At 48.2% G+C, this 16,665-nt stretch overlaps 5 protein-coding genes across 5 annotated transcripts; 1 reads left to right on the top strand and 4 right to left on the bottom strand.

Annotated features, from left to right (window-relative positions):
- Positions 1-288: 288 nt before the first annotated feature.
- Positions 289-4,681, top strand: V8C40DRAFT_259263 (uncharacterized protein). The gene is made up of 6 exons (XM_083218927.1): positions 289-881; positions 935-1,859; positions 1,947-4,091; positions 4,148-4,246; positions 4,343-4,413; positions 4,488-4,681. Exons 2-6 carry the CDS (start codon positions 957-959, stop codon positions 4,525-4,527), a joined length of 3,258 nt encoding a protein of 1,085 aa, XP_083067103.1. The 5' UTR covers positions 289-881; positions 935-956; the 3' UTR covers positions 4,528-4,681.
- V8C40DRAFT_259257 (fimbrin) lies at positions 4,437-6,976 on the bottom strand. Its single transcript, XM_083218926.1, has 5 exons — positions 6,792-6,976; positions 6,518-6,728; positions 5,782-6,464; positions 4,734-5,719; positions 4,437-4,661 (listed from the first exon to the last, which is right to left on the bottom strand). Exons 1-5 carry the CDS (start codon positions 6,812-6,814, stop codon positions 4,630-4,632), a joined length of 1,935 nt encoding a protein of 644 aa, XP_083067102.1. The 5' UTR covers positions 6,815-6,976; the 3' UTR covers positions 4,437-4,629.
- A 257-nt stretch (positions 6,977-7,233) lies between these two features.
- On the bottom strand, positions 7,234-8,951 carry V8C40DRAFT_259255 (splicing factor SR family protein). The gene is made up of 6 exons (XM_083218925.1): positions 8,662-8,951; positions 8,219-8,275; positions 8,061-8,160; positions 7,793-8,007; positions 7,656-7,735; positions 7,234-7,598 (listed from the first exon to the last, which is right to left on the bottom strand). The coding sequence occupies exons 1-6, from the start codon at positions 8,742-8,744 to the stop codon at positions 7,552-7,554; spliced, it is 582 nt and encodes a 193-aa protein (XP_083067101.1). The 5' UTR covers positions 8,745-8,951; the 3' UTR covers positions 7,234-7,551.
- A 164-nt stretch (positions 8,952-9,115) lies between these two features.
- V8C40DRAFT_259249 (uncharacterized protein) lies at positions 9,116-11,103 on the bottom strand. Its single transcript, XM_083218924.1, has 3 exons — positions 10,918-11,103; positions 10,221-10,785; positions 9,116-10,162 (listed from the first exon to the last, which is right to left on the bottom strand). The coding sequence occupies exons 1-3, from the start codon at positions 10,957-10,959 to the stop codon at positions 9,234-9,236; spliced, it is 1,536 nt and encodes a 511-aa protein (XP_083067100.1). The 5' UTR covers positions 10,960-11,103; the 3' UTR covers positions 9,116-9,233.
- Positions 11,104-11,241: 138 nt separating this feature from the next.
- Positions 11,242-13,656, bottom strand: V8C40DRAFT_259245 (6-phosphogluconate dehydrogenase). The gene is made up of 5 exons (XM_083218923.1): positions 13,535-13,656; positions 13,003-13,035; positions 12,381-12,936; positions 11,874-12,311; positions 11,242-11,813 (listed from the first exon to the last, which is right to left on the bottom strand). The coding sequence occupies exons 1-5, from the start codon at positions 13,546-13,548 to the stop codon at positions 11,373-11,375; spliced, it is 1,482 nt and encodes a 493-aa protein (XP_083067099.1). The 5' UTR covers positions 13,549-13,656; the 3' UTR covers positions 11,242-11,372.
- Positions 13,657-16,665: the final 3,009 nt, after the last annotated feature.

Below are 16,665 nucleotides of genomic sequence, written 5' to 3'. Positions count from 1 at the left end.
TTCAACTGTTAGAGCTGTTTGTTAGTAAGGCGCCGGCTTTGAGTGTCACTGTCACTGATGTGATGGGCTGTGGCTACACGCGGTACTAAATCGATACTAAAAAGCTTAAAATGCAGTTGATGCTTTCAACCACGTTGACGATAGCCGATGGTTGTATTCTCTACATACCTACACAGACATATTCTAGTAGTAAAGATATCGTAGCTTAGTAAAGAAAAGAATCATTACAGCAGGCCATTAAAACACCTCTCAGCTTACAAGACATTTGGCCAACCACGACACGTACCTTGATAGATAAGATACAACCTCCAACAAATGATCGATGCCCACTCCTCCCCAAGCCACCACTTTACCTTATTTCGATAGCCTCCCCCATGCAAAAACGACAGATAAAAAACCCTACCTTGTCACTGTTCATCCATCAATCCAGAGACAGCTGCATGCTCGTACATTAGCACCATGCGCGTACCTTGGCTGCAGCTTAGTCAGGATGCAGCACAATCACATGGGATCATTAGCTCCGTTGCATCCTTTTTCACATTTGATCTATCGGTGTGAATATCCAGCGCTGTGCAGCTTTACCCTGGAGGGGGGCAGCGGGGAGACGGTGGGGCTAGCTCAGGTGCCCCTTTTACTGCTCCCCCAAAGCTCGCCTGTATATCTATCGATAGAAATACTCCTTTGCTGGATCAAATCTTTTCCATGTTCTTCTCGCGTCCTGGGAGACCCTGAATCTTGAAAACTTATCGCTAGAGGTCGGGGCGGGCTCGTTTTCATTCCATCTACGCGACCACGATATACGCATGTTATGACCATATACGGATAGACCGACATTCAACGACAGCATCAGTTAACTTTAAAGGCGCTTGTTCCCAAGGTAGGTCTGTGTGCCCGCGCTGAATATCGACGGAACCGTGTTAACGCGTTTGTCCAGCGATACATAATTCATTACTACAATGCCTGAGAGCGAGGTTTCCGCTCCCCCCAAGGCTGAGGCGACAGAGTCGCATGTTGCCGACAAAACTAGCCCTACACAGAGAGCCACACCCCGCTATGCCAGCGCAACCGCTACTTCGACAGTAGCCAGGACTTCTGTCGGCCCCGGTGCTCGATCTCCCGCCTTGAACAAGACGCACACTCGCGCGTCCCCCTCGGTACATCGATCTACTGCCTCCACGTCCGGGTTGGGACATCGAAGCGGTGCCAGCGTCGGTGCGGGCGACGATGCCGTCAAATCTGCATCGCGAAGAGAGAGCACCGTGGGATCAGCAGAGAAAAAGGCCGGTGCGACGTCCACTACCGCGACCGCCCGTCGATCCACCGTTGGTGTTGGTGCGGCAAGTCCCAAGCCCACTGTTGGTCAACGAACCAAGCCGAGCGGGAGCTCCGAGTCGCTAGCCTCGACCAGAACACCAGTCTCTCGAAGCACTATTTCATCGAGTGCCGCGGCCGATGCACGGAAGAGACCAGCTGCACCGGGCATAGTCACTGGGGCCTCACGACCATCCACACGGACTTCAGTTCGCGATGCGCACATTGACAGCCCCAAACTTGACGAGTTAAATTCCAAGCTAGCCGACAAGGACAAAGAAATTGAGTCGCTCAAAACAGAACTGACTACTTTCGAAAGCACTGTAGCAGAACTTCGCCAGAAACTCGAAACCAGCGGCCAGCAAGCAGAGGACGGTGGTTCCAACGAGGAGCAAAAGGATGCGCCAGATGGACCAAAGACTGATTACGATGTCATCATACGCGATCTGGAGGCTCAGCTGCAGGAGAAGGCCGACAAACTTAGCGCTGTAGATGCAGAGCTCACCGAGGCCGCCCGCGCTAAAGAGCAAGGAGGAGAAACACTCGATGCTCTGCAGAAGGAGCTGGAGAGTCTGAAACTCGAACACCAAGAGAGGGTTCAGGCAACAGAAAGCCAGGGAGGAGAAGCTCTCGAGGCACTGCAAAAGGAGCTCGAGGCCTTGAAGCTTGAAACCCAAGAGAAGCTCAAGGAGGCGGAGAGTCAGGCAGCAGAAGCCCGCGAAGCTCTGCAGAAGGAGCTTGATAGCCTGAAACTCGAAAACCAAGAGAAGCTCAAGGCAACGGAAAGCCAAGGCGGAGAAGCCCTAGATGTTCTGCAGAAGGAGCTGGAAAGTCTTAAGCACGAAAGCGAGGAGAAGCTCAAGGCTGCAGAGGCCCAAGCAGCAGAGGCTCGCGATACGCTACAGAAGGAGCTAGAAAGCCTCAAGCACGAAAGCGAGGAGAAGCTCAAGGCAGCGGAAGCCCAGGCAGCAGAGGCTCGCGACGCGCTGCAGAAGGAGCTCGAGAGTGTGAAACTTGAAGGCGAGGAGAAGCTCAAGGCAAAGGAGAGCGAATATGAGCAGGCCATCCGTGACTATGCTGCCCAGGTCGAGAAGCTACAGGCTTCCGTCTCTGACAAGGCAGAGTCAGACACTGCGGCGGCAGATTTGCAATCCAAGTATGAGGCCACTGTTCAAAACCTGCAGCAGCAGGTTGACGAATTGACCGCTTCTAAAACCGAGCTGGAGTCAACCATTGAGTCAGTCAAGGCTGAGCGCGATGCGCTCAACGGCAAGATTGCTGATCTCGAAAATGACATCCTGGAGTTCAAGACCAGGCTCGCAACATCGGAGACAGCAATCAAGGAGGCTGAGGCCAATGCGGGCAGCGACAAGCTGAAGATTCAAGAAGAATTGGCTGCTCGAGACGCGGAGCTTGAAGCTACTCGCAAGAGCGAAGCTGAGCTGCAAAGCGCAGTTGGAGAGTTGAAAGCTACGCTAACCAGCAAGGATGAAGAGGTCTCCAGCTTGAAGGCCATGCACGACGAACGCTTGAAGCAAATTTCCCAAGACTACGAAAATGAAATTGAGAGCCTTCGTGGCGATGCCTTCTTCAAGCGGAGATTCGAGGAGTTGGAAAAGCAGCACAACGAGCTTCAGTCATCCGTGGCCCAAGATTCAGAACAACATGCAAAGGCCCTAGCAGAGGCGGAAGAGCGCCATTCGTCAGCCGTCAAGATTCTCGAGACCAAGCAAGCGGAATACGAGGAGGAGCTCGCCAAGATCAGAAACCTTCACGCCGAGGAGTTGACATCTGCCAAGACCAGTGCCGCAGAAGCCTTGGATGCTCATGTCAAGGAGCTCGATGCTATCAAGGCTCGATGCGATGAGCAGCTGCGTCTTGCGTTGGCGGACGGAGAGGCTTCATCTGCCGAATTCTCCAAGTCCCTTCAAATCTCTCATGAGAAGATGTTGGATGAGCTCAAGAGACAACATGAAGAGGAAAAGCAGGAACTGGTTGCTGCCCATCAATCCAACCTGACAGGAGCTACTGGCCAGCACGAGTCAGCTTTGGCCGCGCTGCAGTCGAAGCTTGAAGAAGCCAACGCGCTGCTGGAGAAGACGAAGGCCAACAACATCCAGGAATTGGAGGAGGCCAAGCGTGAATTGCATGGCACACATGCGGCTGAGATTGAGAAACTCGCCGCTCAGCATACAGACGCAAGCTTCTCGCTCAAGGAAGAAGGGCTCCAGATGAAGCAGCAGTTGGACGAGCTGCAAGCTGTGTACAGGCAGATGGAGACTGCTCTGGATGAATCCAAGGCCAAGAACGCCAGCTTGGAAGAGCAATTGTCAGCTCAGGCTGCCACCGCCGGAAGCCTCCAGGAGTCTCTGCAAAAGATGCAGGAGCAGCTCGTTGCCGCCCAAGCCGAGGCCGACGAGGCCAACCAGCAGCTTGCCGGGGAGAAGATGGAGCGCATGATGGCGCTGGCTGAGTTGGATGCCGTCAAGAGGCCCCAGGATTCAACGGCTCTCAACAACCTCAAGGCGGAGCTTGCTTCCGTCAGGGCAGAGTTGCAAGCCACCCAGGCTGAGCTGAAGAAGAAGGAAGATGTCGCTCGGAATGATTATAATGACTTGAACGACAGCATGACTACGCTGCTGGAGGAGGCTAACAAGAAGTCGACCGAGTCACAGTTGCAAGTTGAGCAGTTCATGAAGAAGCTCGAGGACGCAGATGACAAATACGATCAACTGCTAGCCCAGTTCAAGATTAAGAACGCAGAGCTCGCTGAAGCTGAGGTAAGTTTTACGCACCCATCCCTTTTCTCATAACTGACACTAACCATCACGAACAGGCTCAAGCCGCTCTCTACAAATCCAACAGCAGCAGAACCGCCGGCTTAGATGACGCAGCCGAAGGCGACGAAGATCACTCTTCAACAGCATTAGCTTTGGTGCGAGAATCCCTTGAAAATCGCAGCCTTTCCCGTAATCCCTTCTTCACAAACTCGGCTGACGGTGCCTTTGATTTAGCTAACCGTTTGAAGTAGCTCAGCAAAGTTAGATTGACGGCGAAGCAAGTCGATACTCTCGATCGGGAGATGAGAGACCGCAACTTACAGTAAGCAGTTTAACTACTTGGGCTCTATTTATTGCACAACCTGTGGGAACGCACGCTGACTTTGAACAATCCAGACTTCTTAATTCAATCACGGACGTGAAGATGTCTTCTTAAAAGGGCGGGAAATTTACTATACTCTTGTACATCTTAATTAATATTTAGTGGTAATTAACATTGCCTTGTATTGAGCAGTTGAATCAAGACTTGTAAAAAAATCTACATTTTATCATGAGTCGCCATGAGAGATCCTGCATCGTTACATGTTAGCAAATATATATCAAAACAACAATAGACTGTAGCCTATAATATTATTGACTTACCGATAAACGTAGTTACCAGGCGGCTACGAACTTGGCAAATATCCTCTGGGACAAGCCATATGGTAGCACCAAGCTTACGAGCGATGCTGATACTCAACTTGGCGTTCATGTATGCGTCTTCTTCTGTTTGACCGGGAGTCACAAGGTCATAGTCGACGTAGCTGCTCTTCATGCCGTTCAACACGTCCAATAGGAAGATACCAGAGCCAATGGCCGGATCCTTGAAAGACCGGATAGATGAGTTGCGACCGCCCTTCTTGGACATGTCGTTGGCCCATCTAACCATTTCAGAGTCGGTAATCTCTCTCTTGCCGAGCTTCTGTGCCAATGACGACAAAGTCACCGTGATGTTCTTTCGCATGAGTTGCCATACGAGTCCCAGTGTCAATGTTCTTTGACCGTCAGTGATATCTGCTCCTTGGATGCCCACAAGAGAGAATCCATTCTGTTTGCCAAGCTCAATGGCATAATTGGTATTCTCGACGGCCTTGAATCTGAGCATTTCGCCTCCGTGAGCGGGAGCCTTGTTGACGTGGCGCCAGTTAACAGAACCCGGGATGACTTTGTCGTATGCCTGCATAAGCACCGATCCGTCTCTCAAGTCATCAAAAAACGAGACGACAGCAGGCTGCACATCCAAACTGTTGAGCCACAGGGTAAAGACTCTTGCCTCACGTTCACCCTCTGCATCAAAGTCTTCAACCTCCAGCTTCTCCTCTTCCGTGATTGGGTCAAGCGCGGGATGAGTGTTGAAGAGATTGGCAACGAATGCCAAGTTAAGCTTGGGGTTACCCGCAACCAATGATGATGGAGTCAAAAACTTGCGGCATCCAAGCTTGTCAGCTTCTTGCAAAGTCTCCTCAGCTCTCTGCGCGAGATCTCTGGTTTGCAAAGCGGCCCGAGTGCAGCCGTACTCGGATCCAATCTGCGCGAGAAGAACAGTGTAGTTTTCACTGTCCTTCACATCGCTAGAGAAATTTGTAACTCTGGAGGAGGAGAATAAGTCAGTGAGTTGATTATGAGAAAAACAAGAAAGGAAAATACGGACCTTCGAGGCCAGTTTGCGGCCTTCAAGTGGTAGTTGAACCAGCGAAGCAGGATCTGTTCCGGGGGTAGTCTCAGGAACTGTTCTAGAGTTTCATCCTCCTCTAGTAGCCGATAGAGCTCAGGGTGCAGCTTAATATCAATTTTACCCAAGAGACCTCGTCGGATGATTTGCCAAATAAGACCCAGGATAAGATGCTCGCGAACTTCGATGATGTCACCAGCTCCAATGTTGACAACGGAGCAGCCGATACCCTTGCAAGACTCAATGACGATGTTGTTGTTCTCGCTCATCTGGAAGGCATTGAGAGTCTTGGTCTTTCGTCCAGGAATGTTCATTACTCGCTCATCGATAGTATCGGGAACGCTATCGTTGATGAGCTTGGCAAGCACCAAACCGTCCTTACATTCATCAAACATTTCGAATGTGTCCGTAGGGAACGGAAGTCGGCTTCCAATGTCTGGATCACCGGCCAACACCGCATTGATATGGCGTGTAAACTCAGTCCGTTCATCCTCGTTGATTGTGTGTGTGGTGTTTGCGTTTGATCCCTGTACTTGGATCTTACCACTCACGCTGCCCTTGGAGGCATGGCCGTGGGCAGGTCCAGGTCCAGGCTGAGCCGGAGTAGGGCCTGTAGACATGCGCTTCTGGGCGACCGACCCAGCGCGCAGCTTTGCAATAAGCTACCAGAAGTTAGAGAGGGGTGCAAAGTGAGGTGCAATATGACATAACTGACGCTGACATAGTCCTCCAGCTCCACTCGTCGCGAAGAGTCCAGATCTACCTCCTTCAGGGCTTGTCTAACAACATCGTATGGCTGGTTTTCGCTCTGCTGGGTTGCCTTGATGGCGGTTGCTTCGTCGAGGTAGCCTCGGTCTTCGACGTCTAGGCGCTGGAAGGCATCGGAGAGCTGGAAGATCTCGTTCTGCGGGAACTGAGGAAACTTCCTGCGCAGCTGTTAGATCCACGAATTTACAATGACATTCCGTACCAAACGGAGCTCTGCATACCTCTGTAGCTTGAGGACGTTCATACTGGACGATGCTGGCGATATTCCACTCTGCAAGATTGAACGTTTTATGTTCGGAATTGAAGGAACCGCGCGGCGCTGAGAGGCAATAGCTAGCTATGTTACCTTAGCTAAGGAGGGGGTTACGACAGCGACAGTCGTCAAAACCCCACACAGCCACAGTCTCCCCCCCACGCTAAACTGTTAGCTGCCTATTCAGCTGGAGCTAAATAGCTCAGGGCCATAATCCAGAGTACGAGTACAAAGCAGGCACCTGTATTTTACTACTGCTGCCTAGGTACAGGCAGACTCCATTTATATACAGCTAAGAAACGATTAGGTATGCTTATTTTTCTAGGTACGCATAATGATAAATGATCAAGTTGATAGCATGTGATGGTGATTGTGTGATAGTGATTGTGCAGGCTATAAGTCTCCCATAGTTTAAGAAGAACAAAAATAAAACTGTTTTATTACTAGGTAGCTATTAGTTACAACTCCAAAATATCGCGGCCTGTTTCAGGCGCATATTCGAACACCATTATAACTAGCATAAGTTGTTGCCTGGCAATGCCAAGCATCCCATATCCCACAATGAAGCTGTATCACATTCTCGAAAGGGGAAAACACCTGGAAACCCGAGCATTGTACAAAACGATCGATGGGAGAGAAGAAGACGTGGGTAGAAAAGAGAGTAATAAGGCCAAGACTCCAGATACTCAGTCCACTGCCGTAATACGCTTCGACATTTGTGGCCTCTACTACTCAGCAACATCAAGATCGTCATGGGCGGGAAGAGGGCTCTCAGCTGGACAAAAACATCAATATGTAGGTTCAAGGATCTGGAGCAAAGATACCACGTTACCTTTCCTTTCGTCACCGTTAGTTCCATTCTCCTTTCGGTCACGATCGTCGCGCTCATCCTTTGCATCGCGGTCACGGTCCCTATACAGGTAATCATGTCAAAACTTCGATTCATCTTGATGAACTTCACAACCTTACCGGTGTTCAGGGCTTCGAGATCGGTCTCGGTCCCTTCGGCTATCACGATCATAATCTCTGTCACGATCGCGGCGCTCCTCTTTCCGTGGAGAATAGTCGCGGGTGCTGCGTCGAGGGGATGGTGAGCGTCCACGACGAGGAGATCGGGGTCCACGGCGGTCACGATCACGACCAGATTCGAAGCGCCACGAGGCTGATGGAGGCGTTCTGGCCCACTAGCAGCGCGTTAATATTGTCCAACGATTCGATTAGATCTGCAAATACATACCTCGATCTTCAATAGGTCGTCTCGGCCAATGCGTTTGTTGTGCATTTCGTGATACGCATCATCGGCATCACGTCGGTCTTCGTATTCGACGAATGCGAACCTGAGAGCAGTCAGCATTTCTGAATCTGGCAACAATAAGGGCCAAATATATCACCCACAGTCGGCTGGAAGTAGATCGTGGTGCAGGAATATCGCAGCGAACCAAGCGCCCATATCTATCAAACAGACGTAATATTAGCGAATGCCATCACAAGGCAGAAGTGGAAGGCGCAGTCGCCGGGGGTAGCCGTTTCTCGGGCAATCTTCATTGACTGATTTGCCCTGCGAAAGGAGGTGCAATCTAACTATCCATTCAAACAGAGAACAACCTCGAGGCGATGGATGAAACGCATTGGCCGACGCGGCAGGAAAAAGGGAGGAGGTAGGTTCAGGCGTCAGCGGGGGGGAGAGGGTTGCGAGGGCATCGACATCGACGTGGGATCAAATCTGTCCATCGAAAGGAACTCCCCGTTGCGGTATGAGACGAGGCGCGGGCGAGGACGAGGACGAGGGCGAAAGCGAGGGCGAAAGCGTGAGCGTGAGCGTGGCGTGGTTGACATACCGTTCGAATTCGTAGGCAAGGTCGCGGGCGCGGGTGCCGTGGCTGAAGCCTGTGACATATAAGGTAGTGCCGCCGCGAGACATTTTTTATTGTTTGCAAAGAAGAAGACAGCAATCAATCAATCTGGAGTCGTAATGGATCAAGCAGATGTTAAAAGGTGAATGATCCTGGCGTGTGCTCAGTTGACGTTTGCAGATGCTGAGGTTAGTTTGAGGTTAGGTAGGGAAAAATGTTAGACGGAGATTTAAACCAAGCCAAGCCCAAACAGGTAGGATATTTGGTAATTAGCCACTTCTCCACACTTTATACAAATAATGACGACGACAGTGGAATACATTAATAGACAAAACAGCAAACCACTTGTGTCAAAATGTTACAGAATATGATATTTCTATAACAAGAACTTCTTAAGTAAACACAATATTTAATATTCAACATATCTATATTTGAAATTGCAACTTGTATATCCTGTGCATGAAATGTGCGAGTAATTATTCATCTAGTTAGTCATTATCCTATTCTTTTCATCTTCATCCAATATTATCTACCTTCATTGTCACAATTATATATCATCATCGACCAGTAAGAACAAATTTTCCAGTTTCAACCCTGTATTTCCATCCATCACGAGTGAGTGCCGCTCCCACAGCTTGTCGGAGTGGTGAAACGCCCCCAGCACTGTGATGGCCCAAACCAGTTATAATGGTCAGGTTCCGGTCCGATGATTGGCCTTCTCGTGATTCATATCGTGATTCACGTCGCTTTTGCCACCAGTCTACAGCCCGTTGGCGAGCAATTCGGACTCCATCAAGAACAGACACGCCGTGCAAGTCAACCGTCATGTTAGTGCTTTGTTGATCGACATGTATGTCAGCTGCAGCTGATGTGGCGTCCTGAGCACGTCTTCCAAGTTCGCGAGCCTGTTGTGCATAGTAACCTGCTGCCTGTCGATATAGCGGATTTGATGCTCCACGCCGGTAAAGAGTTCCGGCAGATGCCATGGCGTCTTGTTTCTGTTTATGTAGGGCATGTGATGTTTGAAGTGTCTGGGTGAGATCAGCACCGGCTCTTGTCACTGGGGGAGACCTTTGGCGAGCGCCCTTTCTTTCCGTCATAGCATCAACAGCCGCCCCCGCCAACCCTTCTATGTCTTCGTGTGGTAGAGGCGTCAACCTGTAACTCAACTCAAGTTTCTGGCTCATCGATCGTTTGCTAAAATATGTGTTTAACAACGATGCAAGCTCGGTTGAGGAGGTGGACATTGGTCTCGTTATCTGAACAATAACTTCTAAATAAATTTCTGGGACGCTGCGATATTTTTGTTTGAGGTCGCCGGCAGCCTTCTTCTCCGTACTTGTCAATGGCTCGCTATTTTCTTGCAAGAGATGTTGATCCAAGATTCCTATTACAGTGCCAATTTTGGAGTTTCCGCTTTCAGCATACATTATGGAAACTTCTTCTGTGGACATGTGTAATCGTTTTGCTATGTAGGCAACAGCTGCTGGGGGTGGTGCGCGTTAGTATCATAGCAGTCATGTGTTGTGCAGTGATCAACTTACTGTTCAATCTTCTTGAATTGCTCACGCTGGTGTCATATCCTGCTTCACCAGCTTTGCCAACAGATTTGGCCCCAGATTCGTTAGCATCGAGCAACCCATTCGATGAGGGAGCTTGATCACTTGTAGATTGGATGTACTGTAAATTGAGCAGACTATCCAACGCTGCGGCAACGACACCATTTGCGTTAGTCAGGACTTGCCTAATGTCAACACCATCTATTCTAGGGAATAGGCTCTGTAGCTGCAAAATGTCTTTCTCCAAAACTTCAGATCTGGACAAATGTGAATCTGATGATTGAGTATCAATACTTTCATCATCCGATAACACGTCTCCCTGGTTCAACTTGGAGGCAGGGGCAGCGTCATCAATCGGGCTCTGATCTTCGTGTTCCGTAAATCGATATGCACCGCTTGGGTCGAAGCTGCTGGCTTCTTCAAAGACCACATTTTGTGCGAGGCTACGCAAAGTGGAGCAGGCTTCATCATAGCCGGTACTGGTGTTTAGATCATAGTCACTCGCAATAGCAACAATTAGAGAATCATCCAGCAGGGAGTGGAATGAATCCTAGCGATAAGATATCAGCATCTGAGGACGGTTTGGATTGTTTTGCCATATTCGAGTGGAATAGAGCTGTAGTAAAGAGTCCAAGGCAAAGGTTGGACACAACTACAGAGAGGAGAATAAGGAGAGACATACTCGTAATTGTTGAAGTTGCGAAGGGAGAGCAATATTACTCATTTGATAAGATACTGATTAATCGGGAGCATATTGAAGTAATAATTGTTGCAAGCTAGGCCAAACACTGAGTAAGATGCATCACTATAATCCGCCCATTAAGTACCTTTTTAGCTTAGTCCAAAGTTTATTACTAAATTACATAATATCATTACTTACCTAGTACTAGGCAACTTACTATCAACTGTGTCTATGGCAGGCTTGGCAGGGTAAAAACATACCTAAGGTACTCTCTCTATGGGCTACAAAACATCACAAATTCTCATCACATCACAGAGAAATAACTTTGCTTTCACAATTGTAAATTTTTACTGCTTTTTTGAATTTTGCACTACAAACCTAATTATCCCTTTTTATGTCATATTATCATGTGCTATTCATACCCAACTTTAATAGATTTTTTGCCTTTTATAACTTTATGCCTGGTATGTTGAGGCGGAAACGTTGCCACCACGGCCAGTCCAGTTGACGTGGATGTCCTTGCCCTGGGGGTACTTGTCGCTAGCATGCTCAGGCTTGATGTGGAAAGTGTGAGCACCGAAGTAGTCACGCTGGGCTTGCAGCAGGTTGGCGGGGAGGTCCTTGGTGCGGTAGCCATCGAACCATGAGAGAGCGGTGCCGAAGGCAGGAGTGGGGATACCGAGCTCAGCAGCCTGGGCAACGACGGCTCTCCAGCCGGGCTGGGCCTTGTGGATGGCCTCGTTGAAGAAGTTGTCGAAGAGCAGGTTCTTCAGGTCGGGCTCGTTGCGGTAAGCAGAGGTGATGTCCTTGAGGAAGACAGATCGGATGATGCAGCCACCACGCCACATGAGAGCGATGGAGGGCTTGTTAAGCTTCCAGTTGAACTCACGGGCAGCCTGTCACAAATGTTGCGTTAGCTCAAGTCTCCAATCTTGGGTATATCCGTTTCTTCTTACCTCCTGCATGAGCATGAAGCCCTGGGCGTATGAGATGATCTTGGAGGCATACAGAGCCTGCTCGAGGTCCTCAAGGAACTGCTCCTTGTTACCCTCGAACTTGCCGCTGCCGCGGGAGACATAGCGGAGCTTGGTGGAAGCCTCGCTACGCTCGTCCTTGATGCCAGACAGGCATCGGGCCAGCACAGCCTCGGCAATCAGGGTGACGGGCATACCGAGGTCGAGGGCGTTGATAGCAGTCCACTTTCCGGTTCCCTTCTGGCCAGCCTTGTCCAGAATCTTGTCAACCAGAGCGGTGCCATCGTCGTCATTGAAGTAGAGGATGTCACGGGTGATCTCAATCAGGAAAGAGTCAAGAACGCCCTTGTTCCACTTGGCAAAGACGTCACCAATCTCCTTGCTGGAGAGGCCAAGACCACGCTTCATGATGTCGTACGCCTATGAGACGAGTGTCTGTTAGCTATACGCACAGGGCATTGAAATGGAACTGAGTATAGACAAGCTTACCTCGCAGATGAGCTGCATGTCACCGTACTCGATACCGTTGTGAACCATCTTGACGTAGTGACCAGCACCTTCGTCACCAACCCACTCACAACAGGCCTCGCCGTCGCTCTTGGCAGCAATGGCCTGGAAGATGTCCTTGATGTGAGGCCAGGCCTCCTCGTTACCACCGGGCATCAGAGAGGGGCCGAATCGAGCACCCTCCTCACCACCGGAGACACCGGAGCCGACGAATCGGATGTTCTTGGCGCTGAGCTCCTTGGTGCGGCGGTTGGAGTCGGGGAAGTGAGAGTTGCCACCATCGATGATGATGTCGCCAGCGTCGAGGTAGGGCAGGAGTCTCTCAATCCACTCATCGACGGCCTTACCAGCCTGAACGAGGAGCATAATACGGCGGGGCGACTTGAGGCTGTCGATGAACTCCTTGTCGTTGTGAGCGCCAACAATGGACTTGCCCTTGGCCTCGTTGTTCAAGAAGGCGTCGACCTTGGAGACGGTTCGGTTGTAAGCGCAGATTGTGAAGCCGTTGTCAGCCATGTTGAGAATCAAGTTCTGTCCCCTGGCGAGTGGTCATGTCAGCAAACACGGCGGCCAATTATGACCCGGAGGGGAAGTTGTAACTTACATGACAGCAAGGCCGATGAGGCCAAGATCCGCGCTTGGAACATTGTCAGCATTTCTTGAAGCTTGACCGGGAGTGGAGGAATCAGGTTGCGAGGCGCCGCCAAGCTTGATGTTTGCGAGGCGAGCGCTACCTCAGGACCATGAGCAGAGTGCAGAGAAAGTAGGAAAAAGGTAATGGCGAGGGAGAAAGAAGCTCGGGATACGGGAGAGGCGGGGAGATTCAAAGCAAGCATCAAGCATCAACGAGCATCAAGCAGCTGCCGATAGCTACCAGTAGTTACCAACAGCAGCTATCATCAACAATGATTCCCGCAACCATCACCCCGCTACAGCGAAGCCCAGAGCTCGACAGCAAATACACGAGACTACAAATCTCGCCTCAATTGCGTGCGGGAATTGAGGTCATCCAAAGGTGACGAGCTGGGCTTTTTCAGGGCGGGGTGGTGGGGTAATGAATGACAAAAGATGAGGAGGGGTTGAGTGAGGTAGGGAGAGTAGGAGAGGGAGAAAAGAAGCTGAGGCCGGAGACTTACACTGGGCCAGACATTGCGTAGGTTGTGTAGCAGCAAAGGGGTATTTTTTAGGGATTCGAAAAAGCAACGGAATGTTGATTCGCAACAGATGGATTGCGAGTTTAGGCGGATGGAGGAGAATGGAGAAGAAATGGAGGAGAGTCGAGGGACAGATAGGGAGGGACGGAGGTAAGTAAATATAGTGGGATGGTGGGATGCATCTTAGTGGGAAACACGGGGCCCGGAACGGGGATGCGCGCCCAAGTCCCAAGCTTGGAGGCGCCCAGCAACGCCCAAGAAGCAGGAGGTTTGGGTTTGGGTTTTGGCTTGAGAACTCGGCGTGTGATTGTGATTGGCCCAGGGCGACGCATCGTCATTGCTGCTCTTTTACCTCATACAAATGTCTAACCAGTCTATAACGCTAGCCACGTTTTATCTCCATGCTCGTGGCTTGAAAATGCTACAATACGAGTACTCATACAATGCCATGCCATTCCATTTCTATCTACTACTGCACGGCACTTTTCGTCTCATCTTTGTCTGGTATCGTCTTGTCTTGTATCGTCTGGTGATACCCTCGTGCGGGCAAATCCCCCCCGAGACGCACTGTTTGTTACTTGGACGGTACTACTCCCTCTCCTATGGGAACTTGCCCGGGGGCCGCTGTGGGAAATTCCGCATTTCCGTCCGCCGTGTCTCTCTCTTCCACCGTCTTCTATATTAACCCCGAGACAAGGCACCTATTGCTGCATCGGGACAATCCATCCATATGAGCGCAATAATCGTATTTGCCTGCCCCACCTCACGGCAGCTATCATAAGTTGCCTCTCCGGCTGCCTCGGGCGGGGCGTCATTTGAGCCCGGAGGCTTTCAAACACACGCAAAGCATCATCGTACATAAGGTAATCAATGACTGTACAAACCTACCGGGCTTGGTAAACGGTGCTGCCCAAGTACATGAGCAATAGCTTAGTAGCCCTGCCTAGTACCTAGCTTAAACTCCAAAATGCTGTGCCCACCTGTATGTTCTAGCCTGCTTGCTTACAGTGCGCAGCCCTCAGCCTTCTTCTCCCCTGCCGGCATCTCCTACTCAGAAGCACGATAATCCCCAGTTTTAAATGGGGATCAAAAGACGCTTTTCTCCCCTGTAGGAACTTTCAAGACGAAGGCGATTTGCGAGCCTCAACAAACCCCAGCAGCCAACCCGGCGCCACGGGAGCGAAGGCATCCATGTTAGTCGCCTCTTGACTGAAACGTCGCTTTTCAAAGCACTTGTCGTCTCAAATGGATGTCATCTGATACTCCAAAACATTCGCCGGCCAAGCAGCACGGAGGATTTATTATACCGTGCATGAAAGCGTTCGCACTCCAATGGATATAAATCATCCTCAACGGCTTGGAAATTCAAGTCTTGTTCGGCCCCACCTTGAACATGAGGTAATTGGTAATACTCCGTCCATTGCCTATTATTGTGGCTACGGGCCGAAACAGTCGACACCTAAGCCACGGGCATGACTGGTAAGGGGGGGAAGGGGAGAAAAGTGCCCGGTGATGTGGGATTATGATGTTCATGATTTGCGTACTTTTATTCGCCCTGTCCACAGGGAGGGAAACTCCAAGAGTCATCAGCTTGTGTATATTACCCATACTCAATTGCCGTTCGAAGAGTTCAATAGCCTCTTCCTGGTTGGGCAACACCAGCTTTTCATTTGCCGCTTTGCTACCCGTTGCAATAGCCTACGTGTAGCATAATACTGTTACAGCAGCGGCCGGGCAAGTTCTCATCCTCTTCTGCTTAGTGCCCACCAACAAACACCAGATTAGTGCCCGATATGTCTGGTGTGGTTTCGCCTTGCCCGCCTTATGATATAATACTACGGAGCACACTTCGGAATAAGTTGCTGGCTGTATAGGTAAGCAAGCAGGTGACAGTGAAAAAATAGGAAATGCAAAGTAAACATGTGCGTGCGATGGACTAATAAGAGCACCATTTGAGGCTGTTTACACATTAACTTAAGGTGTGTATTGTTCACTGCTGTGTGCCGATAATATGCCCCGTTTCGTTTTCTCGATAACCGGTTGCCAAGCCTCGACGGGTAGCCTCCGCCGTGAGAATTCTCCATCTATCCAGCGGGCCAATCAGAGATTCCGCTGAAGTGCCTTGCGATAAGCGAGTGAGGTGCAGAATCCTTAAGGAGAGCTTATAAAGCATCACTAGGGGTAAGGTGCCCAATAGATCCACGGAACCATACAACCACACGGGACCCTTATGTCAGCAAAAGCCCACTATAATAACTGCTATAACAAAGACCATAATAACCACTGTAATAACTACTGTAATAATTACTATAATAATTACTATAATAATTACTATAATAATTACTATAATAATATTATAAATTTTAGTAATTAAATATAAAAATTAAATATAAAAATTATATTTATTATTAAAAAAGTTAATAAAATTATAATAATTAAATTAAAAAAATTAATAATAATAATATTACCTTAAATACTTATATAAATATAACTATTTCTAATCCTTTTATTTATTTCCTTATATAAAAAAACCTCTAAAGTAAAAGAAAAACCTATATATTATACTCTTACTTTAAAAATAGCCTAAAGTTATTATAATTTTATTTTCTAAAAAAAGTATATTACTATATAAAACTTATTTTTTTTAAATTTTTAAGGTTTTTATATTTATAAATAAAACTTTCCTTTATTTTATTTACTTATTTTATTTTTAATTTAAGTATAAATAATAAAGTAATTATAAATATTTTTTTATTAAATATTAAATAAAACTTTATTTTTTATTTTATTTTTTATTTACTTTTTTTAACTTTAATTTTATTTATTTTTTTATTATTTAATAATTAAATATTTTTAAACTTTTTTTTTATATATTTATAATTTATTTTAAAGGTAAATTATATTTATACTTATTTTAAAGGCTTATTAAAATTATTAAGTAAATTATTTACTTTTATAAATAACTTCTTTAGCTTTAAGAAATTATTTATTTTTATTTTAAATTACTTAAATAACTTAAGTATTTAATTTTAATTATATTAAAGCTTTTTTTATTATTATTATTATTATTATTATTATTATTTTATTTTTTTTTTTTTTTTATTTGTTGGGTG

The sequence above is a fragment of the Trichoderma camerunense genome (genome assembly GCF_050948025.1).
Source record: "Trichoderma camerunense strain CBS 138272 chromosome Unknown V8C40scaffold_34, whole genome shotgun sequence".
NCBI classification, from domain to species: Eukaryota; Fungi; Ascomycota; class Sordariomycetes; order Hypocreales; family Hypocreaceae; genus Trichoderma; species Trichoderma camerunense.
The sequence above is the reverse complement of the archived record's forward strand: the minus strand, read 5'-3'. Positions and strand labels throughout refer to the sequence as shown.

What these genes read in the sequence shown, in the direction of transcription:
- V8C40DRAFT_259245 (XM_083218923.1), bottom strand. An exon ending in CTCATCGGCCTTGCTGTCAT is followed by an intron (nt 12,937 to 13,002) that starts GTAAGTTACAAC and finishes ACCACTCGCCAG; the next exon opens with GGGACAGAACTTGATTCTCA. An exon ending in GCTTCATGCTCATGCAGGAG is followed by an intron (nt 11,814 to 11,873) that starts GTAAGAAGAAAC and finishes CATTTGTGACAG; the next exon opens with GCTGCCCGTGAGTTCAACTG.
- V8C40DRAFT_259249 (XM_083218924.1), bottom strand. Translation starts at nt 10,959, where the DNA reads ATGAGTAATATTGCTCTCCCTTCGCAACTTCAACAATTACGA. An exon ending in CGCAACTTCAACAATTACGA is followed by an intron (nt 10,786 to 10,917) that starts GTATGTCTCTCC and finishes TCTTATCGCTAG; the next exon opens with GATTCATTCCACTCCCTGCT. An exon ending in CAATTCAAGAAGATTGAACA is followed by an intron (nt 10,163 to 10,220) that starts GTAAGTTGATCA and finishes CACCACCCCCAG; the next exon opens with CAGCTGTTGCCTACATAGCA.
- V8C40DRAFT_259255 (XM_083218925.1), bottom strand. Translation starts at nt 8,744, where the DNA reads ATGTCTCGCGGCGGCACTACCTTATATGTCACAGGCTTCAGCCACGGC. An exon ending in CTTGCCTACGAATTCGAACG is followed by an intron (nt 8,276 to 8,661) that starts GTATGTCAACCA and finishes TCTGTTTGATAG; the next exon opens with ATATGGGCGCTTGGTTCGCT. An exon ending in ACGACCTATTGAAGATCGAG is followed by an intron (nt 8,008 to 8,060) that starts GTATGTATTTGC and finishes ACGCGCTGCTAG; the next exon opens with TGGGCCAGAACGCCTCCATC.
- V8C40DRAFT_259263 (XM_083218927.1), top strand. Translation starts at nt 957, where the DNA reads ATGCCTGAGAGCGAGGTTTCCGCTCCCCCCAAGGCTGAGGCGACAGAG. An exon ending in AAGGAGGAGAAACACTCGAT is followed by an intron (nt 1,860 to 1,946) that starts GCTCTGCAGAAG and finishes GAAGCTCTCGAG; the next exon opens with GCACTGCAAAAGGAGCTCGA. An exon ending in CAGAGCTCGCTGAAGCTGAG is followed by an intron (nt 4,092 to 4,147) that starts GTAAGTTTTACG and finishes CATCACGAACAG; the next exon opens with GCTCAAGCCGCTCTCTACAA.
- V8C40DRAFT_259257 (XM_083218926.1), bottom strand. Translation starts at nt 6,814, where the DNA reads ATGAACGTCCTCAAGCTACAGAG. An exon ending in AACGTCCTCAAGCTACAGAG is followed by an intron (nt 6,729 to 6,791) that starts GTATGCAGAGCT and finishes ACAGCTGCGCAG; the next exon opens with GAAGTTTCCTCAGTTCCCGC. An exon ending in AGCTGGAGGACTATGTCAGC is followed by an intron (nt 6,465 to 6,517) that starts GTCAGTTATGTC and finishes AACTTCTGGTAG; the next exon opens with CTTATTGCAAAGCTGCGCGC.